The sequence below is a fragment of the Apteryx rowi genome, unplaced genomic scaffold (assembly GCF_003343035.1).
Source record: "Apteryx rowi isolate R43461 unplaced genomic scaffold, aptRow1 scaffold_526, whole genome shotgun sequence".
In the NCBI taxonomy this organism is placed as follows: Eukaryota; Metazoa; Chordata; class Aves; order Apterygiformes; family Apterygidae; genus Apteryx; species Apteryx rowi.
In genome coordinates this window covers 113,882-141,377 of record NW_020450790.1, presented here as the reverse complement: position 1 = coordinate 141,377, position 27,496 = coordinate 113,882, and the positions used below count along the sequence as shown (strand labels likewise).

At 38.5% G+C, this 27,496-nt stretch overlaps 1 protein-coding gene across 1 annotated transcript in view; it reads left to right on the top strand.

Annotated features, from left to right (window-relative positions):
• The first annotated feature begins 215 nt into the window (after positions 1–215).
• The window catches only part of LOC112973109 (metabotropic glutamate receptor 8-like), a 68,352-nt gene continuing 41,071 nt past the window's right edge, over positions 216–27,496 (top strand). Inside the window, exon 1 of the mRNA XM_026080565.1 lies at positions 216–725. Within this exon, the coding sequence (XP_025936350.1) occupies positions 216–725 (510 nt within the window). The remainder of the gene's footprint in view (positions 726–27,496) is intronic.

Sequence of the window (27,496 nt, the reverse complement as noted above, 5' to 3'; positions counted from 1 at the left end):
CAAAAAGCTGATCAATTCACAACATCAGCAGACATCTTTTGTAAAACACGTTTTATGTACTTCCGCTGAGATCCTTTTTCTACCTGCTGCATGGTTCTATACTACTTACTGGGCACTGATGGTAGCCTCCAGAAAGTGCAACTTCAAATGGTCAACTTCATCCTTTAGCAAGAAGAAAATCTGGATACTGGATTGCAGCGACATCTTCAGAGAAAATGGTATACGACAGAAAGCGATTAGTTTCCTGCCATTGTTTCTTCCTGCTAACAGCCAAATTCTACTGGATGCTCACCATGATGCAAAGAACTCATGGCCAGGAATATGCCCACTCCATCCGACTGGATGGGGACATCATCTTAGGAGGACTGTTCCCCGTCCATGCAAAAGGGGATAGAGGGGTGCCTTGTGGGGAGCTCAAGAAGGAGAAAGGGATCCACAGACTAGAGGCAATGCTGTATGCAATTGATCAGATTAATAAAGACCCCGATCTTCTCACCAATATCACTTTAGGTGTCCGGATCCTTGACACGTGTTCCAGGGACACTTATGCTTTGGAACAATCCTTAACATTTGTGCAAGCGTTGATAGAAAAAGATGGTTCAGATGTGAAGTGTGCTAATGGGGACCCACCTATTTTCACTAAGCCAGACAAGATATCAGGTGTGATAGGTGCTGCAGCAAGTTCCGTGTCCATTATGGTTGCTAATATTTTAAGACTTTTTAAGGTAAGGAACGTTTTCTACTCTTCATTTAAATTTTAAGGAGAATAAAATAAGTGAGATGATTGTGTCTTGATGCTTTCAAGGAAGAAAGGACTGAAATTTGAAATGACTGATTTGCCCTTTTAAAGCAAAAAAAAAAAAAAAAAGGAGAAAAAAAAAAAGAGCAATGACTGCAGACCCTAATTTAAGGTGCCAAATGCCTCTTTTGAAGTTCTGAGCAACCAGAGCAAAATGTGCACACATTTTAATTCTTTAGGGTTTTTTATTCTTATTTTTTTATTACTCACATTTGCTCCATATTCAGTGTTTATGCTCATCAAGACTAGGTTGAGATTTATTTCACAGATTTCCAGGAGAATGAAATAGAAGGTTTAAATACTAATCCATTTGTAGGAGGACCAGATAATTTCCCTAAATAGGAAGACAGGCCAGCAATAATCTAGTGCTATTGATGTGCATGTCTAGCCAAATGAAGTGTATTGAAATGTCTTTGATTTCCTTGAAATCTTAACCTCCTCCATCATTTTCACAAGGTGATAATTTTTCCAGACTTTGTTATCACTTTGTGAGAGATTACTTTTGGACAGCAGTTCTACTGGCATATTGTTCATTTCCTTCTGTGTATTTTATTAAGCTCTGCTCTTATAAATAATGGAAAAGTAAACCTGCCACTTTTAAACTCACCAAGTTAGATGGAAAGATGAACATATTCTAATCAATCAACTTACCTGGAACAGATCAGGCAGCTAATGTTTAATTTTTAATCCTGTGCAATGGTAAATAGATCATGGTAAGCTGAGCACTCTTTTTCTATGCACAGAATGGCTGTAGCATTTTATCTGAATCTATTACTGTGCTACTGCCTACTGTTATTGACTGGTTCCTTCCATTCAAAAATCTTGCCTTATGTCCTTACAACTTCATAATCACTGAAAGCCATGTTAAAGACCATTTCTTTGACTTTGGTGAAGAAGATTCTGGTACTATTAAATATTGCTGTTGTGTATTTTGAAAACTGTTGCACTTGCCTAACTGTTGTGCCTGAGAGATTGTACAGAAGCAAGAAAAGATTGTCCTTTTTGAAGGTTTCTCAAACTGGCAAAGAGTATTTTGGTCATTTATAGGGAGATTACTGTCTGTCCTTCCTTCTGGTTCTCCTGTGAAGGACATAATCATGGCTTATAATTCAGTGGAGGAGTGAAGTGTCTGCTGGGTTGTGGTCAGGTGTTTGTTACAGCTGCAGAACTGAACTCTGACTGCATTTACTGCACACATTTGAGAGTTGTGGACTTGTACCAGCCGTATGCTTTGCTTGTGAAAGTCAAGTACACACAACTAAGTTGAGATTTAAGAATACTGTATATGGAGAGCACCTTTGGAGCCACGCCTGGGGGAGAGAGGGAGGGTTGTCCTTCCTGGGAGTAATCATGAATGCTGCAGGACATACCTATTTTTAATTTAATGTCCTTTTTCAAAGTTGTGTTACTCTATTAAATAATGCATAGCTCTGAAATAATGATAGATGGAACAGTCACTTTAATACCCATCATAATGCAGAATCACATAGAATACCACTTACATCCAGTTTTGAGTTGAATACAGTGTAGTAGACTGATTTAAGAAACTAAGCCTTGTAAGACATGCATTAACTGTGAATTAAGAGCAGCAAGAAGGAAAGAGGCCTATGAATTGTCTAAGATACCAGCAATTTGTCTTCTGAAACCATGACAGCTACCTCCTGATTGCCATTATGCAGTAAGATTGCAAATAACATTCTACTGCAGTCTTAATCAATAGAGGGCCACGTGATATCCCCTCTGGGGAAAGATCTTATTTACCCATTTAATTGATGTAACACAGCTGCTGGCAAAATGAGGAGACATCTCTTTTAGTTTAATTATAGATCCTGCACAAATATTCCTAATAATGTAAAAAATGACAAATGATGCCCTTTAACGTCTCATGTTGGACCAGCATCTGAAGTCTGTTTTTACACCTTCCTCTCAGGAGTAGCTTTGTTACCCTTGGGGGGATTCTTTGCATGAGTGAAGGCTTCTGGATGGCCCAATTTCACTATAAAAACCATGCACAATCGTTATAAGCAAGCACAATAGGAAATTAAGGATCATTTGCCAGACATATAGAAGTATAATCTGGTTGGGGCTAACCAAAGACATGGGCTGAGGTTCTCAGTTGATGCAGCCCACAGGGCTGTGTGGCTGAGGACCAAGACCATGGTCCATGCTCACAGGGGTTCTTAGGATGAAAACAGTGTTTGCTGTGTCTGGGTATATGTCCAGGCTGGACACTCAGCTGGTATAAATCCCTGTAATTTCATTGATGCTGATGATCACCATCATGCAAATACCTATTTCCATTATTACCAGGATGAGTGCTATTCATCCGTATGGCTGCCTAACAATTCTATTTTGCAAGTTGACCCTGTAATTTGAAGTTCAGTATTGCTTTTATCTGCTTCGAAGTTTCTAAATGTCAGGACTACATATTTCTTGAGAACATTGTTATCTAGTGAAATTTTAATCTGTGATGAAATTGTGAGAAATATATTATATCACCCAATGTGAATACACATACAAAAACAGCCTGAGAAATATTATGCTCAGCAGCTGGTATTTTTATGCTGCTATTTTTCTTTTTTCTTTTTCCATTTTTTTTCTTTCTCTTATCGATTCTACAACGTAAAACACACTGGTCAATAGCCCTATCTGATGATCTGTTGGATAGCATAAACTGATTGATATTCATGGTATCCTTATATCTAAGTCTGTTTTCATGAGAAGGGGGGGAGAGAGAGTACCACAGAAAAAGTTCTTGATCTATAGCCTTTCTCCTAGCCAAACAGCTCACCTTGAATTTTTCTCTGACCGTTCTTTTTTTGTGCATCTCTAGGAGTTGCACCACTTAACAGGTGATTTTTCTGCCTTTAGTAGGTCCAAGACATTAAGGTTCGAATTTGGACAGCCTAAATTTCACCTGTTGATGGTTTTAGATCTTTCAGAGGCACTTTGCAAACAGGAATCATTTGTTCAAGGAATTAGCTCGTGGACCTGTTATTCCTTGATATATGATAATAAAGAGGTTGCTTATATTACTCTGGTACTTGATGAAAAGAATATTGTGTGAAACAGGTGTTTATTAAGCTTTCAGAACTTGGAGGCTGTCTTGCTGCAAATATAGTGGAATAAGGAGAGGACCTTCAGAGGCAAACACAGAAGTACTGTGCTAGATATTAACACAGTAACTACCTGCTTAAGCAGTTCTGCTTAGATCTTAGGACAGATTGTCCCTAGCTGAAGTTGCTGGCTTATCATTTTATGAAGTTGTTTTTGTCAGAGTACCTCAAGGGTGGGCTGCTCCACAAGGGAAACTGAGCCAGGAGCAGAGGGTGACAGCAAGACAGGCAGGGCAGTGGTCTCACGGATGGGAATACAGTCTCACAGCACTCAGAAGAACAAAGCAGGTCTGGACACGGTAACCAGGCTTAGTCAGCAGGCCAATGATTTCCAGCCAAGTCCCTAGTGATGCGACAGGTCTGAGATCAGCTAGGAAGGCAAGTCAGCAAAGCAAGGTCAGACCTGGCAAAGTACAAGGCCAGGAACACGGCTCAGGCAGGGCCAGAGCTTAAATGCAGTGACCTTAGTGAAGGGGAAAGGGCAATTTGACGGTTCTTTAGTATTTCCCATTGGAAGTTACTGTAGAAATAGGGTAGACAAGTGTGGACCTGCTTATTTTCTTTCTTCTCGTGAACGAGGAGCTACTCTTTCCTCTGTTTAAGGGGAGGTGACATTGTTAGGTCATTGTTTTTTCCAGTCTGGGAACTCAGCTGCCAAGCTGGCTCCTCTTTGGCTGGTAGATTGATTCAGGGTCCAGCTGTCCCTGTTGGCCAACACTCAGTAACCAAGAGGGAACTCTTTTTTTTTTTGGACTGGATTATTCAAGAGAAACTTCTTGCACTCACCCCCTTCCCTGGCTTTGTCTCTCTAGAATTTTGGCTTCTAGCAGGGCACTCAGGTACGACCTAGTGATGCCCTTTAGCTTCTTTGTGTGAAACTTGTAAGTGCTTGGGCTGTTCCCAGTCCCTCCAAACTCAGCTTAGGAAAACAAGAGACTCTGTAACTCAGCTCACTTCATATATTGTGTTCCTTGTATTCAAGGCTTCTACTTATTAAAATGTCTGACTAACCCTATTTAATGGTTAAAGTCTACTGGAGAAAAGAGAGACATTTGTTTACGCTAGTTTCCTCCCGTCTAAAAACCTCACGCTATTCCTGAACTCCTTGGTACACTCCATCTGTCACCTTCACACATCTTCTAGCCAGTGTCACACTGGGAGCAGCCTAGCGACAATGGCTTGCATGTGAATCAAGACGAGTAGACAATATGTTTGCTGAACTGTGATGTTAAGCTTTTATATATATGTATATATCTATAAATGTACGTGCATGTAAAGCCAAAAAATTCCTTCACAATTTTGCTCTTCCCTTCCCTTCCCTTCCCTTCCCTTCCCTTCCCTTCCCTTCCCTTCCCTGGAGAGACTAATATGTACTTTGTGCACATTTGCCTTATACATTTCATATGCATTTACCTTTTCAGAAGTACATACTACGAATGACATTTTGAAGTTACTCTTTTGACTTTATCTGCAACCATCTAAAAATGCAAAGAACAGTTTCTTTAAACAAATCTAGAAGTGAATATATCAGTTTCCCAAGCATTTTGTCTTTTTGCTTTGATTCTTCGTTTGCCTTGTCTTGGTTTTTAACGGATACCTTCAGCTGGCAGCCTTGTGCTGCTAGCAGGGCTGTAGCTGGATGATGCTTTTTTGGGGTTCAGTTGCAGGTCTTTTCACCTTTAGCTGGCACAGGGCTCTGTTGCTGGGATGAGTTCCAGACCTTCAAAGAACATCAGAGAGGTTCCCAGAAACAAAAGAGGGGAGCACAGGGATTACAGCTGTGCAGAGCCTATCCTGACTGAGCCTCATAAATACAGGGCTTTCTATATAGTTGTGTCAGTACTGTTTTTTCTCACAATTGAAGGGTATATGATGTGAATAATACTATTACATTTTACTACTTACTTTCTGAGAGCACTTATATACTTTCGTGTGGCAATCTGAACTATATACAGCTCCTGATCCATATATATGGAAATTTTTGTACCTTGTGAACCTTACTGACTTCAGAGGCTCCAGAGTGGTGCTGGAGTCAGCCTTCTCCATATCTGACTGCAGAGCCTTTCCATAATGGGGAGAATTTTACCTTTAACTTTGAAAGAAATAAAGAACAGGCTCAAAAATTTTACCTAGCATATTGGCATACATTAATACAAAATGTGCTGCACTGACTAAAATATATCAATTTTCTGTTCACAATGTCACACTACATTTGTCAATAACATCTCCTGCAACATAGCATTTGAAATTTGAAATAGGATACTATTTTTTTTTCTGTGGTTAAAACATTTGTGGAAAATCTTTTGTGAAGTGTGAAGAAAAATTGTTGTTAGTAGGGAGAAGAAGACTGAAACATTTTGAAATCAGCTCTTAAGATGAACAGATTTGTTTTACTTTTGTTCTAGATAATATTTTCACCTTCTGAATCATTTTTAATTATAAAAGGAACCCATTGCCAATGCATCCCATTTAATTTTACAGTGTTTTTTTTGTAGCTTCTTACAAGCACAAATTTGTTTAGTGCCTAAGCATCTTGTCTTGTTATTGGCTGGAAAATACCATTATAAACATTTGATTTTTTTCTGTTTTTTCATAATTCAACTTCTAGTTAGCTAGAAACTGCATCCATATCTCTTCATATATCCAAGTACCTACTTGGGTTATGTAAAAAACATTTAATTCAGTCATGATTTTTCTTTCAGTGCTTAAAAAAATGCTTAAAAGTGTCGTTGTCAAGACAGGCAAATGCCAGGTCAACACCAAGGATAAATGATATGTACAACAGGCACTTTACCAGTATCAATAATGAAATAGCTGGGAAATTTTTTAGCTGCAGCCAGAGGAAATAATAGGTTTCCAGATTCTGTGAAAACTGCTAGGACTGATTAGCATCAAATTTTATTTGTGCTAAGCTGCTTGAGGCAAGGGAGTACAAAAGCAACTTGATGTTAGTATTTTACAGTATATTAGTTCCTTAAATATTCCTCTAAAGATCTAATATTTCTCAGTCTTCTCCCATTTGTGGATGGAGTTATAACTAGCGGTTAGAGCAAAGTGGCAATCTGATTTTCTGTATTATTTTCCCATGTTTGTCATTGGTTTGCAGTGAGGTTTTAGAAGAATCTCTCGACCTTTTTGTGCTTCTCTTTTGTCATTTTGATTTGATGGTATTTTAACTATTTCACAGGAACAATTGGGAGCTTGATTAATGTTTGTTAAATGGTTTGGGATGTCTCCTCTGTTTTTGTAGGCAAGCTGAAGCTGTCTAAAATGTTGAGGTTTTTATGTCATTCCATAACCACAGTATGTGAGCACCTTACAAAGAGACCAATGGTCTAATTATCTTTCTACTTGCCCCAGGGCAGCTGGGACTATATATATGTGTGTATATACATATATACGTAATTTTTTTTTCCCTCGCATGAAGGGAACTGCATATGTGGAAAGAATTATTTCACCCTTTCATGGCTGAAGTTTGGCCAAGTTCTTCCCCACTGTATTAAAGTTCCCTGTGTATGACAAAAGTCCACTGAGTTATTTGCTAAATAATACTTGTATTAATATAGGTATCAGTCATGACTCCACAAACAGTAAGACCAAAAGACTAAGGAGAGGAGTTTAGCTGTTCAGTAAGGGCTGACTTCTTCACAGAAACACAAATTCTGCATGGAAGTTTTTAAAGATCTTTCATTAACAGGAGACTGTCTTTGCCTCTTTACTGGTAAAATGTGCCTGGCACGGTTCTCTGTCACTGAGGCCAACTGACGTGAACAATCTGCATCCATACCATAAACTCTCCTAATCTCCCAAAAGATGGGGCTGCATGCAAACTACTGGGAGGGGATGATCCCTGACTCACGTTAACTTCTGAAGCATGATGGAAATTGTTTGGGAGACTCCTGGCACCGCTCATACCTGAGCTATTTAGCAGTGCAGACACTTGAGTTCAGGAATGTGGTATGGGACTATTTCATTTCTGAGTGTAGAAGCTGCTGCTGATTTCTCAGGTCAGAGCTCCACTGCTCCTGTGTTAAAATGGAAGGGAAGCCAAAGCACTTCAGGAGTCATCGATGCTGTTTCAGTGTTTTAGTACAATGACATTAGTTTTATTAGCCACAATGAGAACTAAATTAAGATTTTTTTTTTTTTCTGGATGGATATTTGTTTCAGTAGAGTGACAGCTGTGCAATATTATTAGACTTGCATTCTGACTGTCATCAGAAACCAGGCAGTACCATGTGTTACTGCCAACTGGTAGGTTTTGTGGTTTTGTGTAGTTCTATCCTCATTATTTTCCCTAAAGCACATTGTGCTTTTAGGATTAAACTAGTTTACAGTGCTTAAATGTATATCCTTTTGTTTGCTAGAATTTATCAGAGAAAAATAGCCTTCCAAACAAAAGTCTGACTGAAGGACAGTAATTCCACTTGAATGAATTAAATAGCCAAGAGCAAAATGCTCCTCTCGGCTGGAATCTACATATGCTCCCAGATCAGAAAAGCGAGATGTTATGTCCCCTATTCTTCTGACAGGACAATTAAGCATTTAAGCGAGGCCTTAAATTAGGAGGCTCTTTGCCCTTGGCTGCCTGTGTCCTCAATAGAGAGAGTAAAATGCTTTCAGAAGGGGGCTGAATCAGGTCTATGAGAGTGAATGCATCTTTCAGTGTTCGAAAAGGGAATGGGTTTATCGATTGCTCCTTCCTCAGACAGAACATCTCACTGAAAGGTTTTGGGCAGATTTTGGAAGCCTTCTATGAAGTCATAGGTGGCTTTATACACATTTGTGAGAAGATTTTGAACAGCTGCATGGGTGGTGCCATTTTCTTAATTCCTTTATATCCTTTCCTCTTCCATTTTTTCTTCCACTGTCTCTATTTCTCTCTCTCTCTTTTTATTTTTTAAGAGAACTTATGTTATGACCAGTACCCTCTATTTCTCTCTCTCTCTCTTTTCTTTGGAAAACTTACTTTATGACCACTGTCCCCCTGATTTTTTCAAGGGATTATTTCATTCCATATTCTTCAACCAAAGTCTTTGTCTCACATATGCTGAATAAGCAAGGCTCTGTCTGGGTCTCAGTTTCTTGAGTCATGAGGTTCTGCAGGTCAAGAAAGAGCTGGAGTTTGGGTGGCTGATGAGCAGCACCTATCTATCTGTAGGGTAATCTGTCTGGAGATAATAGCAAATCAGGGAAATGCTTTTTGAGAGACTGAAGCCTCAGTGGACAAGGGGTTCTCATTCTGAACTCGATCTGGGATTTCTTGTCTATGAGTTCAGAAGAATACCTGGCTCTAACTCTTCTCAAAAATTAATTATTGTTGATAGGGATGCTGAGATGCATGGTGGTATTGTGAGAGCTCTTTTTCTGTGGTATTTCTCTTAGAGCTTGGGACTGTGGAATAGGAGCAAAAGCATTTTGTCTGAGTAGTTCGTATCGTGAGGTTTGCCTTATGTTCTTTCAAAGAAGGAGCTTGCAGCATTTAGCTGTGTAGCCTCAATATTTGTGGAGGCAGAATCAGGGTCTTTATTCCTTCTTCTCTGATACATATATGTACATGGCTCTTCTATAAAGTTGCAAGTAGCAAAAGGACAATTGCCCATTTTGGATATCATTCCATAAAAAGCTCCTAACAAATTGCGTTGGATTTTGACTTTGACAGTGGCTCTGTCACATTTAAAATGACTTTACAAGCTTTCATATTGGATAAAATTTTGTCAGCCAGCTTCACTGCAGTATAGTAAGACAATATACTATTCCCCCATAGTGCCTGTTACTCTTATTCAGATAAATTTTCTTTGTTTATTGTTTGTAAAGTCCTTTGAAATATAAGGTCTTGGTGAAAAGCTATCATCATGCTTAGGCTATCCATTAGAGAAACATGTCAAAGAGGCTATGCATCCCACAATAGTTCTCCTCGCCTGACAGTTCCAAAATGAAGCCCAAGAAAAGAGCTAAATATAGGATTGGCTTTCTTAAGATTTCCTTTTTTTTTGGTGCCATGAGTAAGCTTTGCTTTTATCTACAGTGCTGAAACACAGTAAGTTCTCATCAAGAAGAACCAGCTTACTTGAGGGATGTCCCCTAGACAGGAACTCATCGATCTAGAAAGGGTGCCGTACGAACACAGGAAATCACAGGAAGTCTCAGGACTTGCCTATTCAGATGATGTGTGAAAGGATTATTAATTAAGTGGAGTGAATCATAGGCTAAAGATGTTGAGAGGCACTGATATAGAAGACAAGACACATATATAGGCTAATAGTAGGAAGGAGGAAATATGTAATGGCTGTGTGTGTGCTTTTGTACATGCATGTTTGCTATGTTATTGTATGACTACAAATTCATTAGCTGTGGACTACGTAGACCAAACAAGCTTTCAAGAGAACTCTGTGAGAGAAGAGAATGTATTTTGGTAATCTGAAACAAGGAACTCATTTATCATTAGGAGCAGCATAAAAAATCCTGGGGATTCAGACTATGCTCATCACTGTGCTGTCTGGGACACAAAAACATGTACTGCAAAAAGAGACAAATGGGCTGTCAGGGCTGGTGTCTTGCATGGAATGGAAAGCGTGAAGGCCTGGGAATCTTGTAACTGCAGAGGGCTTGCTGCAGGGGCAAGGCTTGTTCTCTAATTGGGATATCTGGCTTCTGCCAAGTTCAGGAGAGGAGCAGACAAATGGAGTAAGTGACTACATTCCTCTGTGGCCAGCTGGATAGGACCTTTTTGTTGAATTCTGAATACTCAAAAGAGAAATGGAGTCTGATTTTTGTGTCACTTAGACTGGTTTAAATGAAGAATAATCCCTGGGAAAGCAATGAATTCCAGGGAAGCTTGTGAATTACACAGCTGTAAAATCAGATTTATCCAGAGGGAAATAATGAATATCAGCTCAAATTGTGTGTCCATGCAATATTGCATCCCATTGGTATTACTGTCAGTAGGCTTCTTATCCAACAAGGAGTTTGAAAGACGGGTAGCAAAAGCAGCTGTGGGTCCTTAATTATTACTTCATGATGTTAACAGCTATGATCATGATGATGTTCTTTTGGCCTTGGTCCACAGAGGGATACAGATATGTTCATTTGGAAGAGATGGTTTGTTTTTGTTGGACAGCATTGATCTTGGCTGAACTGGCAATCTGATCTCTACAGGCATGCCTTGGGGGGGGGGAGCTTTTATAATAGCTATAAAAATAACACCCCAAATTCTATTTAAAAAGAGGAATTAGTAGAGTACAGACATGTATGACTAAGATGTTGTTACGGGAGGGAGAATTAGGTTGGCTATTAGAAAAAAATATTTCCAAGAAGCACCCTGTGGTACATTGTCTAAAGATTAATCCAGTTATGTAGGATGGGAGAAATGCCAAATTTCCTATTTCCCAGCTTTCTGAAAATTAGATTGGACAGAAGTATAAAATTATACATTGTAGTATCAGCAGGAAAATTGTCTAGGTAAAGCAGCCAGTATTTTCCACTCCTAACTTTGATGGTTCTGTTTGCAATCCTTTACATAACAAAGCACAGGATTTAAAAGTTACCAGCTGCTATATTTACTTGCCAAAGTGTGAAGACAATATGTATTGTCCTGAGGATTAAAGGGCTAATTTTCTTTGTGCTCAGTTCAGGCAGAACTGAAGAGTTTTCTAATGAAAGTAAAAGCTATTAGAAAGCATGAAACATGAGAGAAAAAAGTCTGTTTGTGTCTTCTTTGTTGGATGGGATTTGATGACGCCCTTTGAAAATTTAAGTGTAAACATTTATCTTATTAACTAGTGTCTTTTTCTTTCTGCATGTTACAAACAATTTCATTTGTAAAACCTGAATGCAGTCAAAGCTGTTGTTTCAGCCTACTGGGAACCATTTTGCCAAATATCTTCTGAAAAGCAAAAACTCATCATCTGCAAGCTGTATGCCATCTCCAGTAACACCTGAACAGCATTTTGGAAACTGGATATGTAAGCTATTTGAGAGAAGATGTATTGCAGAGAGAGAAGAATATCACTAGAGCTAGTCTCTGAGACTGGAATATAGAGGGATGGATAACTGTGCTTTATGCTGGAGTGTGAAAAACTTGCAGTTGGAACAGATGCTAAGAATGCCCTGTGACTCAAGGTATGATTTCCTGCCATTCCTGCCAAGTATCAAAGCTTAAGTTTTCCTTTTTTTTCCTTATTTCTATTTTTAGGCTGAATAGCAAAGGACCTGTGCTTCAGAATTGAAGATCTGAAATTCATAGTTAAAGTTCTACTTACTTTATTGCCTCTTTGCATAAGGATTAAATAATATTATTTCTGGTGTGCTGGGGAGAATGAATGTGACTAAGATGTAACAAGCTTATGGGGAAAGCACAGGGTTTTTTGAGGATAGGTCAAATAATCACTTGGCTCAGCAGCAGGCTGCAAAGCTTTGTCTGAGTGCGACAGACTGTCTTGGTTTTGCACTAGCAACCACTGAAGCCTTACCTGATTTGTCTTGCTTCACCACAGATTTTCTCTGTGACCTTGGGCAAGGCACACACACAGAACCAAATCTTCTGACTCTGACTGTTGATTTCCATGGTAGGTGGATGCCCAGATAACACTGGAGGACTGACCTCTGGGGTCACCTTGCTTCTGCTTCTTTAATGTGGAATGTAGGTTACTGCACTTCTATGCCTTGCAGAGATTTGTGGAATATAAAGGCTCCTGGCTAATCAGATATAAGAGTGAGGGGTGGGGGCATATAAGTGCCTCAGATAGCTAGTTCTTAATGAGGGATTCCTTATATGCTCTTACACAATCCCCTTCCCTGGGTTTTTCTATGAAAGGGGATTATCCAACTGACTGTATGATTTAAATGTACAAGTCATCAGTCACTGGAGCAAGATATGAAACCTGCTTGACCTCCAATTAGAGGCTGTACAGCCCCCTTAGGAAACCTTGACAGTCAAAGGGAGGGGGCCAAAATTCAGGAAAAAATTCTTGTATTATTGCCCAGTAAAGCTGAAATTGTTAAAACTCGTCTCTGCAATCTATATTAGAGTGATTGGGATAACACATCTGCCATTATTACAGCAAAGCATGATATTAAGTAGTATATGATAAAAAAAAATTAAGACAGGTGTGTGAAACTGTATGTTCTATCTAAGTGAGTGGATATTTTTTTCTTAAATGCTTGAGAAGAATGCCAGTCAAATCAGATTTGAAAAGAGTTGCTAGCTGGCAGTTATTCCAGTTTATATCTAGTGACACAGGAACCTTTTTTTTTTTTTTCATTTTAAAGCTGACTTTATTAACATTTTATTTGCTTATGGGTACCTTGAGTAAGAGCCCCTATGAACAGTGCAGGGTCTGGCACCTGGAAGGCAAATGACAGCCTAGTCTATTTACCATGGAGCGGATCAAGAACTAAGAGTATCTTTCACACCTTTTAGAAAAGGTGCTTCATATTTTTAATTTTTCTCCATTTCAGTTGTTTTTCATATACCAAAAGCATGAATGCAATATGATAAGCAGGGCTATGCAAATAATTAATCAGTTTGACAGCTGAATGGAAAAATAAACATTCATTTTAATTTGAACCAAATTGATTATGTTGAATTGGGGATTTGGGGCTTTTTTTGTTTGGTTGCTTTTTATTTTGGTAAGGAAAGCTCTCCAAAATGTTTTGTTCTGTATTTAATGATATCTATTCCAAATGGAACAAAATATTTTATTTCTATTTGGAATATTTTATAATTAAAAAAGCAGTAAGTTTGAAATACCAATCTTGGATGCCCTTCATTAAGTGGTAGTGCTCCTGCTCATTTTACTGCTTGGAGTATTTGCCCATAAAACACAAGGCTCATGATCAAATCCTTCGTTTTGGATTCAGAGCAGGGAGTGAAATATAGTTTAGGAGATGGGACAGCTCAATTCCACAACAGATATAAATATTTTATACCATTCACAGAGAATGAGAACACCTTACCTCACTCCTTCTTAGAGACTGGGGCACTCTGTATAATTTAGCTTTCCCTCAATCCCAATCTCATGACTTCATTTTGCCCCTAAGGGTCTTATCCTGCAAGACTTCTGTGTGCAGAAGTTTTGCTGGAGAGGTCTCATCTCTGAACTCCTGTCAAAACAGGCCTGTAATTGTGCATCTGCTTCTTTGAAAACTACTTCCCGCTTTCCTCCTTCTGAACAGCTGTACACAAGTTAATGTAGCTCTTGCCAGATGCTGCCTATTCACTGCTGATATGCTTTCACAATGGGAACGTTTTATTTCATCTATGCTAGAATTCATTAAATATTCATTGGAGCAATGATTTGAACTTACCTATCCCTGTTCCTTGTTGAATGCTGGACTACAGAGTGAATTACCCTCGGATGGGTCCGATGGAAGTTTAATTGTTTATGAAAACATGAACGGCTTCAGCAGGAGAGAGTTTCATGTCCCCAAACCCTATAACTCAATGGTTAGTTGTTCCCAGCTGAGTACTCTAACCACTAGGCTATTAAGTATAATACAGGCAGCTACTACGCACTCGTTTCTCCTTTTGGAATATACTGGTGCATTGTGAGGATAAACTGACAAAAATATGACAGATGGTGGTGATGACAGAGACCAAAACCAGTGAAAAACCTTTAAGGAGATTGAGGTGAATGCCATAGGGAGATCTAACAGTAAAGCACATTTGAATACTGTAACAGTCATTTACATGTTAACTGTGGATTCCAGAGCTTTTATCTTTAGGATCAAGTTTGAAGGTCTTGGCCAAGACACAAACACACAATTCATCTACCAATCTTCAGCTGCCTAATTTAAGACAGTCCTCGAAGACAGACCCCTGCATTCATACAGTGACTGATTCCTTCCCCCATGAGCCTGAAGCGTGAACAGACTCCTGGGAGCGCCTGTGTTCATCAGCATAGAAGAAGACCTAGTGACTTCTTAAGACTAGGAATTTCTAACTGACCATTGCTATAATAGAATGAGCATTTTGCTTCTAGAGGATCTAAATGTCAAGCAGGTGTTCAGGTCTTTCAGTATGTAGGGTTGAGCTCTTTGCAGTGTAGAAGCTTTGCCATGAACTGTCTCATTCATATGCTCTCATAAAATATAAATTCTGCATGTTGTTGGCATACAGGCCTGTAATTACTTTTGATTTGTTTTTACAAATACAGCTTTATATAAGGACCATAGAGATTTTTGTTTCAAATATGGAAAATTAGAGGACATAGCAGGTATTGACTGTGATATTTGTCATTCCTTCTTTCTTCAGGCTATTGTGAATATTGTGGATACTGTAGTTATTTAGGCAGACTGATATCACAATAATAAAAAATGTTGCATTTTACTTTATAGCTCCTATTTGCACTATTGCTCCAGGCATCTCCCTATAAAAAACATTAAATTATTAAAACAGAGACCAAATGAACCATAAAAATAATGCCAAATGGACAAATAAAGCAAAATGATTGGACTGTGACAAACTTTTTTCCCCCCCATCTTAACATGTCCCTTTAAACAGCTTAGATCTGTGGCATTTCTTAACTGAAGGCTCAGGATGCAGGGAGGGCTGGAGGAGGCAAGGACAGAGCATATAACTAACATTTTCTGCGAGTCAGAATGAAAGAATACAGTAGTTATGACTTTAATTAGGATACTTTTCAGATCTAGCGGCTGAAAAATTTGAGTTGCAGAGTTAGATGTCAATGTACATGAATCTCTCTGATTTTAATAAAAGCTTCCTTTGAAAATATTAAGGGAAAAAAGCATTGTTAAAAATATACACATATTTATTCCCACTTCATAAGAGCTGATTTCTCTTCTCCTTGCACTGAACTGCATGCCAAGGAGAACAGAAAATGATGACAGGAGCTTGCAACCTGTAACCGGGCAGCGCTCCGTAGTCTCAGCTGCCACCCCTAAACAGTGCACAGGAGTGCCTGAGGAAACGAGAAATGCAATACTTGACTCAAGTGGCTGTACTTTTGGAGAAGTGGAGTTGTCCTAGACCCCAAATCAGCTTGTCCATATGCCACTGTTAGCAACGAATTTTATCTGACAATACATCAAATAGTTTGGACATTGCTTTGGTTTACAAAAAATAGCCATATGTGTTCTTTGATGTGCTGGAGCAGCCTACCCTAAGCCAAGAAGTTAAAAACCACCCACCCTGCCTACAGTGTGAGGTTGTCCTTCATGCCAGAAAAGTCTCTAGCAGCTTAACATTGGATTTGCAGGATGTAGTTCTTAGTATTTTGGGCCAAGTATTCTCTTATGGGCATAAGCTTATTTTCCACTGATTGTCAATGAGAATATCTGAAGCTTGTCTAAGGGCATAAAGTAACTCATGGAAGTTTAGTGCCAAATGGTATGTGAAAATTTCCTCTTCCTTTGGTTGCTGCTGGAAAGCATTCCAGAATGTTATAAATTAAGAAACCTCTATTGATGGCCAGAGACAAAAATTAAAGAAATACTTTGGTCTTTACACCAGACAGGGCAGTGTAGTGGTTTGATATGGCTGATGATCATTCAAGTGACTTGAAAATTCTTTTTAGAAAACAAGTAAACAAACCTTGATAGTAATACTACAAATTGCACAATGTAGTTATAGAGTTGTCCTAGTAAGGCTAAACAGTATTTAATGTATCTTTAAGTAAAGGATTATCAAGTAGGTGCAAGCATAAAGGCAAAGTTAGTAAAATTCGTGTAAATACACGTAAAACCGAAAGTAGCAGCAATAGTAGTTCCATACATCTTTGATCATTTTGCAGGGCTACGTGTGTTTTTTGGAAAGTGATTTAACTTGCAGTAAATGATGTCTGAACTGGCCATCTATCACAGTTTGTCTGCAGTACTTACAAATCTAACACCCAGAATGACAAGTGTAATTACATGCTTCTGAAACATATGCCGTAATTTATGGATATTGAGCAAGTATAAACAAGAGATCAAATTCTAGTGTAAGCAGTCATCCAAGAAATCATCTTGACATTTATTTCATTAAAACCTTTCTTTCACTATGACAGTAAGAACATACCTGAGTATCACTATCAGTGCATCTGTAGATACTTGCCAATTATTGCATGTTTGCAAAGCAAAGAATCAGGTACACATGCACAGTTAACACTTAATTTTCAGTTGTACTGTGCACACGTACTTATGTAGGAGTTTATCATGCTCCCTTATTAGCCACAAGAGATTAATATATAGGACATAAATAGTAACAGCTTTTCCCCCCTGTTATTTATACTGTGTGTATCTTAACCTTCAATGTAACTTAAATTAGAAAACTGTGTAAAATGGCTCGAACTATAGGAAGTTGGCAGTTTGTTGTCTTGAGACACTGCTAGGAATCGGAGCAGAAAAAAGGAGGAATGAGGCTGGGTGAACTGGTTCAGGTGTCCCCAGCACGGCCTAGCAGCACCGTGGTGATGGTGAACCACTGCTGTAGTGCTAAGGCGCAGGATATTCATTCAAGCTGCAGCTTTTCTGTGTCTTTCCTCATGCTACATATAGCTGCAAATGCGGCCACAAGGAGCAGGCTGTGCACTCAGGCACCTGCCGGGAGCTGCCAGGTCTTGTGGGTTACTGGAGTACCAAGCAGGCAACAGGGTTGCTAATATGTGTAGATTATAAAATTGATTTCTGTTTCCTGTTGTCAGCATTTCCCCTTAAATTCTTTGCCTGCTTTATCCCTCCTGCTAAGCAGTGCTTCACTACATGAACACTCCCAGGGAAATCTGAGACCTAGAATGAGCCAATATTTTGAAAAGGGGAGAAAAAAGGCAATACTGGCAACTAATCTCTGCCAGGGGCAAAATAATGCAACAGCATATATAAAACAGTATTAATGTAGAATGAAAGAATCATGAATGCCAGCCCACAGGCAGGAATGGAAAATAGTTCTTGGTAAATAAATCTGATTTTCTTTTTAGCAAGATTTTGAGTTGTAATGGTAACTGTGGTGACTTTTGTAAAAGTAAAGTTTTGTAAAACTTAGTGCCACAAGTTATTCCGTGAGGTACTGATCTAGTTCTAGCCTAAGCTTGTTTAATGAGACTCTCATAACTATTTTTACAAATTCAGTTCTTAAGCACTAATATCAATGGTAGCTTAGGGTGTAGCTGGATAAGCTTTTGCTTGGGATGTTTGTCAGAAGAGAGGTTCATGGGGAAAAGTCCCTCTCCACTGAACTACTGCTGCTATTGCTGTTATGCCAGTGTCTGATTCAGTGAAGGAAATAATTGCTTCCTAAATTAAGGGGCTCCTCTACAACCCCTCTGGACTCCTTTCCCCATTATGAACTGGAAACTGGGGATTTGTTGCAGCCAGTTTTCCTTGAATCTAGTTAAATATCTAGCTTGTTTCTAAGGTTTCCTTGGAATATCTGCAAGGCATAAACAAAGCTTGCTGGTGGGAGCAGAAATCTGTGTATTAGGAGCTCTCTGACACCCTCTGAGAGAACATAGCAACGCAGAGGGAGGGCAAGACAATTGTCTGTGAGAGACAAGGAGATAAGAACATATATGGTGAGGAAACCTATAGACAAATTACAGAAAGTTTTCACGGTCTCTTTAGCTAGGCGGCTGGGAGCACAAGGTCAGTGAGTTCAACAAACAGGGCTTCACTTCTATTTGAGAGTGCAATGAAGAAAAAGACTTTGAAAATCATTAGAAGTAGTAGGTAACGTATTACAGTTCTTTCATGGGAAAGACGAGGAGTACGTTTGTGGTGTCTTTTTTGGTTATTTGTGGTCTTGTAATCTGTCAGTCATGTGGGTAACCTACAACATGGAACCTACAACCTGCAACAAATCCAAGCATTTATTTTCAGGATGATGGTAACAGTCAGTCCATTAAAAGTGTTCACTGTTATCACATATCATTTGTGCAGCTTACTCTTCCCAAAGCAAATGAGTTTACAGCATAGTTTATCAGTGTTACTCTCTTTCCAAGAAGAAGTTGTTACATCTTAATGAACGTACACCCACCTTAATGAAGAAGTTACACACCAAAGGTTTGGAATAAATGGAAATTTTATTTTTTTAATTTTAAAAGCTATATTGCCAGGGTTTAAAAAAAAATTAACTTCAAAACCTTGTATTTTCTAAAATGCTGATTAATTGTTTTTCTTCATTCCGTAACAGCAGAATAATGAAGTTGAGGTGGTTTTTCATACATTGTTGTACATTTCCGATTTTACTTCTTTCCTTTGTTTGATCATAAGCTCCAGAAACAACATACTTCTGCATGAGGAGCATCTGCCTCATTGACAGGCTCCTCAGGCCCTTGTGTGAGCATTTTGCAGTTGCCTTAGGCAATGGCCTTGTGGTTAAGTTACATAGGTAATGTCTGAGCTGCCTTGTCCTCTTTTCAGTGCATATAAAGGTGCTCTTTACTTTGTACTATGCATTTGATTGTGCTATTTTGCAAGCTGGTACCGATTGTATTGTATCATTTGAATTTACTGTCTTCCTGGTTCAAGTCTGCCTAGCTCAGTTTCCCAAGCTATTTCAAGAGATACACACTGAGCCGAAAGAAAAGGGGTTCATGGGTCAGTGTTACTTTGTATGGTGCAATATAAAATCCTAGCTCTATAACTGGAATTAAAAAATAAAATCAAGTAAATATAGTCTTTACCCAGAGGGTATGGCTAAAATTGTCCTGTAGAGAGCTTGACCAAAACCATCATAATTTATCAGGAGATTAGGAGACTAGCTACTGCTTAGTTTGTGCTTTGACCCTAATGATCAACTGGAAGAAGAAGGTTGAGCAAGAATAGTTACTGAAATATACAAACAATATCTGAAAATTAGTCTTGTTTTATAGAATATCTTATTGAGTGATAGGTGGATAGAAGGCAATAATGACAGAGTAAGAGGTAGTGTGGGTACCACTATGATTTCAATAGGAGGTTGAAGATAGAAGACATATTTTGGCCTTGAACTACCATGTGAGCAATTCTAACTTAGTAATGCAATATTGTGGTCTGAAGGGTCCTGAGCCAGAGGACTGTTTGAAAGATCAATTGTCTGGAAAACATTTGTTACCTGATGTCTCTCTTGTCTGCTTGACTTTCAGATAGATAAAGTCTCAACTTCTTTGCACTTGAAATGTCTTTTCAGGCTGGAAACACTCGATTTCCCCAAATACACAGAAACTATGCTTGTTTATAACCAAACATAGTATTATAAAGGTGGGCATGGAATAATGAGATATAAACTCCCATGCTTAATGTTTTCTTCTCCACATTACTTTCTTGGGCAGATGTACTACTTCTCAGAATATTAGTTGCCTTGAATTTTTCTACATTTTTTGGAAGGATAGATGTTAGTCTTGAAAATGCTATCAATATTTTCTTTGATTCATTTCACCTGGGAGGTTTCTGGTACTTGCATGGCCATGGGAAGATAGGGAATTGTTTGCAAAAATCATGATCCCTCCACAACCTTCTTTTACAAGGGAAGGAGTATTATTAATGTTGCTGTCTTAGTCCATTCCCTGCAAGATAATAATATCAGACCTTTTCTAGTATCATGAACTTTATTGGTACAAATAAAATTTGCTCTGGGAATCCCTTGCTTTAACAGAGCCTATTCATTATTCCTAAGTTATTCTCCTAAAAGCTGTTTGATTTAATTTACTTTGCACCACTCTAGAAAGTGGTGGCAAAGCTATTCCATACTCATTGTTTTTTCAGCTCTTTGAGATCTTTCTCAACTATACCTGCAGTGTACCTCAGTATTACTGCTTTTAATATGTGCATGAAGGCAAGTCCTGGATTCATCTGTACATGCTAACATAAAGGTGCCATTGAGAACTAGAGCATCACACAGGGATCCTGTTCAGACCATGATCCTATATTTCATGAAACTCACAGGCTCTGGTTCACGCTAAACTTTTAAATCCCTTTTTTTTCAGGTGCAACAATTTTCCCTTTTTTGTGTTTGTTCTTCTTTGTAAGATTTGATGGACTCGTAAAGACTTATGATACTAAACATGGTGGGTAAAGAGATAGGTTACAAACTAAAATTCGTGAGTGCTGAGGGACCTGTTTTTGTTCTTGTTCAGGTTGGTGCTAACAGTAACGAAACTAAGAAACTCCAGACCTGCTGTGTTAGATGCACAGTTTTTTGCTGAAAATTTTCAAAAAGTAGAAAAGTTAGGAATAGAATTTAAAAAAAAAGGGTACACAAATACATATTGTGTCAATAATTCAAAATAAATATTTCATTGTTTATTAAGAAAAAGAAAACAACTCTACATGCTCTTTCTTCATGCTTCTGTTTGGTAAATTTTATTTGCGGACGTAAAACAAGAATTCACATATGTCTTTTTTCCCCCGTACCAGCATTTCCTAATCCAGATCCTCTATATGGCTGTTAACATTTACTTGCTTTGTAGGACATATTTCAATAGCATTAGTAGCAGAACTTCATGTGTGATATATTTTTTCAAGTTTTAAAAATAAACCAAACAAAATACTATCTGTTCAGTTTGCTTATGGAAATTTATACATGAATGGAAAGAAGGGAAATTTCAGTATACATGACTAATAAATTAGCAGCCTGTGCTCCAGAGAGAAATGGAAAATAGCAGCATTAAATCAATTTTATGTGGTAACATACCAAAACAACAGATTGTTTGGGGTACTCAAGGTAACCACCTTTCCCTGGTAATATATGATTGTCAGTAACACTTAGTAACACATTCTTCATCAAGTTTATAGTGAAAATTTCTGACAGTGACAGGTTAGGAATTAGTTTTAAGGATGATGTCCTTCTGGTGGCTCATGCTGAGAATGATATTATTTATATTAACTGGCAAAATAGCCTGGCAGCACACAGGCAATTACCTCAATTTTATGTTTAGTGCTCTTCTCATAAATCTACGTAATGATGGCATCTCTGTTATGAGCTTACATTAACTTACTGGTTACAGTAATTGTATTGAAACAGGTAAATGTCCATTCTGTGATGAAGGTACTACAGTTATGGTATTCCAAATAAATAATTGCTTGAGATATATATACAGGAAGAACAGATCAGGGCTTTATGAAACTTTAATTGTACGATTAGGTAGAATTTAGGTGGTAATCCTTCCTGTGTATACATGAATTTGGTCTCCATAAGGATTTGGTCTTGAGAAGGCAAAGCGGACATTGTTCATTTGTTTGTCTGCTAGGTCCTGTCCTCAAAACTGGTATTTAAAGTCATCAGTGGAGTTGAAGCAAAATACAGCATATGTCACCTTGATCTTGCTAAAAATCTTTTCTTCCCTCCTGATATCTGAGTCTGAGACTATCTATTCAGATGGAAGGATGCAAAATTTGCTGTTTCTTATGCTCTTACCTGAGGCGTTTGTTACTGGCCACTGTCAAGGAGGATATGTTAGGCTGGATGGCTCTTTGGTTTGACCCAATACAGTTGTTTTCTCATGTTCTAGTAGTGTAGCTCTAGGAAATGCAGAGGTTTCTGTGGGTGATTTATGTTTGATATGAAGCTGGAATTTACAAAAATGTATATCTGAAGTGTCAGGCCAAGCTGAAATCACACCCCAAGTGCAAAAAACTAGTGCTTTGTCAACTAATATATGCGGTGTTTTCATACAACATATGAAACCTTTCTTATTTGTGTACCCTGTTCAGATGGGAAATGGGGTATCCTTATATCTTTTCAAATATTCCTGTATTAGTTAATAAAGAGGGATTGTAGTTGCTGTTATCTTAAGGGAAAAGAAAAGTTCCAAAAATATTTTCTCCTTCTGTGAACATTAGGAATTCATCTTAATGTGCTGACCTTGGCTGTGCACATTTAAAACGGGTGCATTAAGGTAAAAATAGCTTTTGAATTACCCAGTTTGATAGGCTACTTGACCTGCTAAGTACCTGCAAAAAATTCATTCAGGTGTTCTCTGTTCAAGTGCTTTACTATCTGACAGCAACTGCTTTTGCAGAGCTGTAGTAGGCTTTTGCAGAGAACATTAGGAAAATTCAGGAAACAACAGTTTTAGAGCATTTGACTTACAATCCAATATACCAAAATCACTGCAGAATGAAGCAACAAAATCAGATTTGCCACAGGAAGGAAATGAGAGAGGGCTTGCAAGCCCTCTGTATTGACTTAATAATAATGGTGGTCCTTTGCTTGTGAGTAATTCTGAATAAATGGTTTCTATGCTCTGGAGATGAATTCATAAGTACCGCATTTGAGAAATACTGCACTTTATGGAAACTATCACTGGCAAAGGTTTGGAATCCCATGCTTTTAATAAGCAAACACATTTGTAGTGATGACCCATCCAGAAAACAGCTACTCCTTGCTGATATCCTCAGATACTTTTAAGATCCCTTCTGATCTCACTGCTCTGTGACGTCCCCAGAAAGTTGCACTTTTGGATTGATTTGGTAAGGTCATTCAGCGTGGCTGGCAATGCTCTGTCATTACCAAGGGTTATGCTGTTAGGGGCTGCCAGTTCTGGAAATAGTGTGGGAGCCTCAGGTATTGAGAACGTATGAAAGGAGTTCAAAAGTACTTGCTTTCATCTCCTTTCAGCCTGACTGTTCATATGATGGCTTAGGAAAGGGCACAAGCCAAAAATGCTGCCTCTCTTTGAGAGCTATGGGAATTCACAAGGATTTCAGCTATGAGAGGAAATTCTAGCTATTACGGTTTGCTTGCTGAGCAGTAGCTGGCAGGAAAGGGTGAATGTCACAAGTCCAGCCCTGCAGGATTTGAGCTGTGTTTTCTGGGCAAGGTGGAATGAAATAAACAGAAGAAAGAAAAGATGGAAATGGTGAGATAGATACAGCAGTAAAGAGAGAGGGAGTGTATTGCAATCAACACAGCTTAGAAACCAGAGAATTATTTTTGGTTTACTTCTGTCTGATAGTAATAATAAAAATGATAATATTATGGTCCTGTCATCAATGGGAGGAGTGTCACTGTGATCCTCCAGCTAGTCAAACAGCATAGCTTAGAAATTAAAGCTATGGATTGCTTTGACATGAGCAATTTTTTTTTTCTTAAAGAGTACCTCTCTGAAAATAGATTTACCTCTGCTAAGCAGGAGAGCAGGTGCAATATTCTACAGCATGCAGGAGATAGATAGTGTGTGGTTATTACTGCAACATGTATCATTTCAACACGAAATGTTAGTCAGTGAACTGCCTGGGCATCTCCTTATCAAAGGAATTTCCCCAGATGACGAGCACTGCAGGACTGCACAGGCTCCACTTTATGTAGGAATGGCTAGTTCATTCTCCGCTTTGTTTCTGTCTCAAATAAACCAGCTAGGCTCCTCTCTCTAATCATTTGAAAAAGGATTTTTTCCTCTAGCAGATTTTTTCCCATAAAAGCTCGCTTGGTTACCTTAAACATGTGACATTACTCAAATGGCTCTTTTTTGTTTGTAGTACTGGATATGATTTTAAAAGTTATTGCATTTTCCTCTGTTGTTGCCTTGAGCCTGCAAATCTTGTAAATAATGTGGTTTTTTAAGTTTTTTTTCTTTTTTTTTAACAGGCGTGTGTTTACTGACGGATACCAACCCAAAGCCAAAGTCAATGGAAGGATACTCTGAAGTCCAGTGTTCTTTGGCTTGGGTCAAAATATTGTACAAATAAGATAGGAAGGAATGTTATCTGATACTTAAATTCCTGTAACTTCCTCACATCCATTTCAGAGCTACAAAGAAGCAACTGATCAGGGATTTTGCTGTTACATTGCAATAGCATTGTTATTTCTTTTATCCCTGCCAATGTGTCTGTGATGGCAGTAGCCCAAAAGCTCACACCCCAGACAGAGAAAACTGAGTGTAAAAAGTGAATTAAAAAGAGTACTGGCTGGAGCAGTGGTCACTAAGGTTGACAGAGGAAAGCCTTTGAACTGGAGATGGCATTGAAAGACAAGCCGGTGGAGCTCCATACATGAAAAGCATCTGGAGGAGAATATTCTTGCCAAATAGCATCATTACTCCCAGTTTTCAGAGCAATGAGATCCTCAAAAAGGATTTCAAGAGGCAAAAGTAGAGAACAACCATAGGGGATAGCTGTGCAGTTTGACTCTCAAAAATGACACAGAGTCATAGAAGGCTTTCAGGAAGAAAGTCAGGTAACTTGAAAACTAGATTCAAGAGAAAGGGAGCTAAAAAATAAATAGAAAAAGATAAAATTAAATGTAACTTAAAAATAGCCAGGGGATTGAAGTACTTTTCTAATGCTGTCTTTAACAAGAAACAGAAAGAAAAAGAAGGCTAGGCAATTAGAAAACAACTGCGATCTTGCAAGAACACATTTGGGGATTCTTGGAAAATGTAAACAGAGGCAAATCAATCATTCCAGATGATGTATAATCAGAAATAATCTACAGAACTCTTTGAGCATCTGACGACTTAAAAAAACCACTAACTACTGGGATGGCCAGGAAGAAGAGTGATAGCAGCAGTTACTATCCAATAAGGACTGCAAATTAAATGTAGTCATGCTGTGTGATAAAGTTATAGAAAAGGACAGTGTGATTTCAGTATGCTTTCATAGACGGATCATACCACAAAGGAAGGAGGTAAAAGTTCATGTCAAGTATTTGTATAATTATTTATCCACATTTTTTTTGCATTACATGGACAAGTTGCAGCATAATTTGAAGGATGAACAAGAGGAATTTTTGGGGTCTAGAGAAAATCACTGCAAGGAGAGATATAAAGAGCTTTAAGAGGAGTTAATGTTTAAGAGAGGAGAATACAAAAGGAATATTTGTAAGAATTGAACAGCAAGGTGAAAGAAGACCAGAGACATCTCTGTTTATAGAAGCTTATTAGATCATAGAAAATACATACACATGCTTACATGCTACTGTGAATCTCTGCCCTGGCAGAGTGATGGATAAGACAATTCCATAAATCTTGTCCATCCCTACCTTCAGTAGGTCTGATTTGCCATCCTGCTGTTCAGTTTTACCAGCATATAATGTCATAGACCTCTGGAGATCATGTATTAAGAAGAAATCCTGGCAGTGAATAATACTGAATGATCTTGTTCCTTGTACAATATTAATAAAACAGTTTTGGGCCATTCTTGTCTCGGTTTTTCAGCCTTTAAAAAATCTTTTGCCCTTTGTGCCAGGAGCTCGCATCCATTTCGCTAAATTGTAGCCCTTCCTGGCCCAGGTTTTTCCCCAAATTCAGCTTGGCCCTGTTCTGGGAGGGTACTTGTTGATCCAAGCCAAAACTGTGCAGTGGGACATGATAACATTTCTACAGTACTGGTGATGGTATGCTGGAACGAATCAGTCTATAGTTGTCTATAGTATGTCTCTATCTGCCTTGTTTAGTTTATGTGTTTAGATGGAGGCAAAAGCTGCAAAAAGGCTTCTAGCTAAGGACTAGTGTAATACCTGTCCAAGCTTTGAACTGAGTTTGAGCACCCCTTGTGTCAGATAACTGCACAGCTTCTGGAAAACAGGGGGAAGGACAATGTTTGTGTCTCTGAATGAAGGAAAAAGATTGGTCTGTATGGTCAGGTCATTCAGATCCACACATGCATCCAGCATTCAAGTTCTCAGCCTTCAAGGGGCTGCTGAGGAATCTGTTTGCACTCCTAAATGGGAAAATCCTTCTATCCCATCCCTGCTGAGTCTCCCAGGGAAGACTATCACAGCCCAGCTGTGTGGCAGATCTGAAATTTTCACCTTAAACATCTAGGAGACCATTTAACGGTCTGTAAAGCTTAAGAAATCTTTCAATGATTGCTTCATAAAGGTAATTGTTGATCCTGGCACAATTGCAAACTAAGACAATGAAGCCAAGTATTAGTAAAGCTTTTTTACAATGTCTCATGAAATCCCAGTTTTCATGATAATTCAGATAGCTTTTTGACATGAGAATTTGGTAGCTGGACCACAGTGAAAGGTAATAACAAATGCCTAGGTAATAAATTAGGGGGAGTTGTCCAGCAGGGTGCCAGAGAGATTATTCTCTTATACAACATCTTCATTAATGATCTAGAAGAGTGGTTTGACAGCAAACTGATGACATTAACAGATGATAATAAGGAAGAAGAGAGGAGGAAAGGGAAGACATATTTAAAGGCTAAGTGGGAATAAAAGAAGATGAAAAGGTGGAAGGAAATTCCAAGGATGGGATTAGAAATTCAAAAACAAAACAAAACAAAGCAACAAGAAAGAGAAGTAAATTACTTGTCCAGCTTTTCTCAAGAAATGTGGAAAAACAGGCTTCATCTCCTATTTTTAAAAACATAATTTATCACATTTCAGAGAAAAGTACCAGTATTCTTTGGGATGCAAAAATCCAACAAGATTTAATACAGGAAAAGACACAAAGATGGAATGGAAAGCAAATCTGATGAGTGGGAGTGTAGGAAAGGAGCAAAACAAGCCCATACATTTCGGGATTGAACAGAGGGGCATCAAATAACACAGAGCAGTATAATGGTTCCTTTTCTGGATGCCTGGTAGTGTTTCAACAATAACGTTGCCTGCAGTTACAGACGCATTATCCTCACAAGATATTCACACATAGGGAAGCTCCGGTTAAGAGACAGGAGAAATAATAGATACAGAGGGTGGATCAACTTAAAAAGAAAA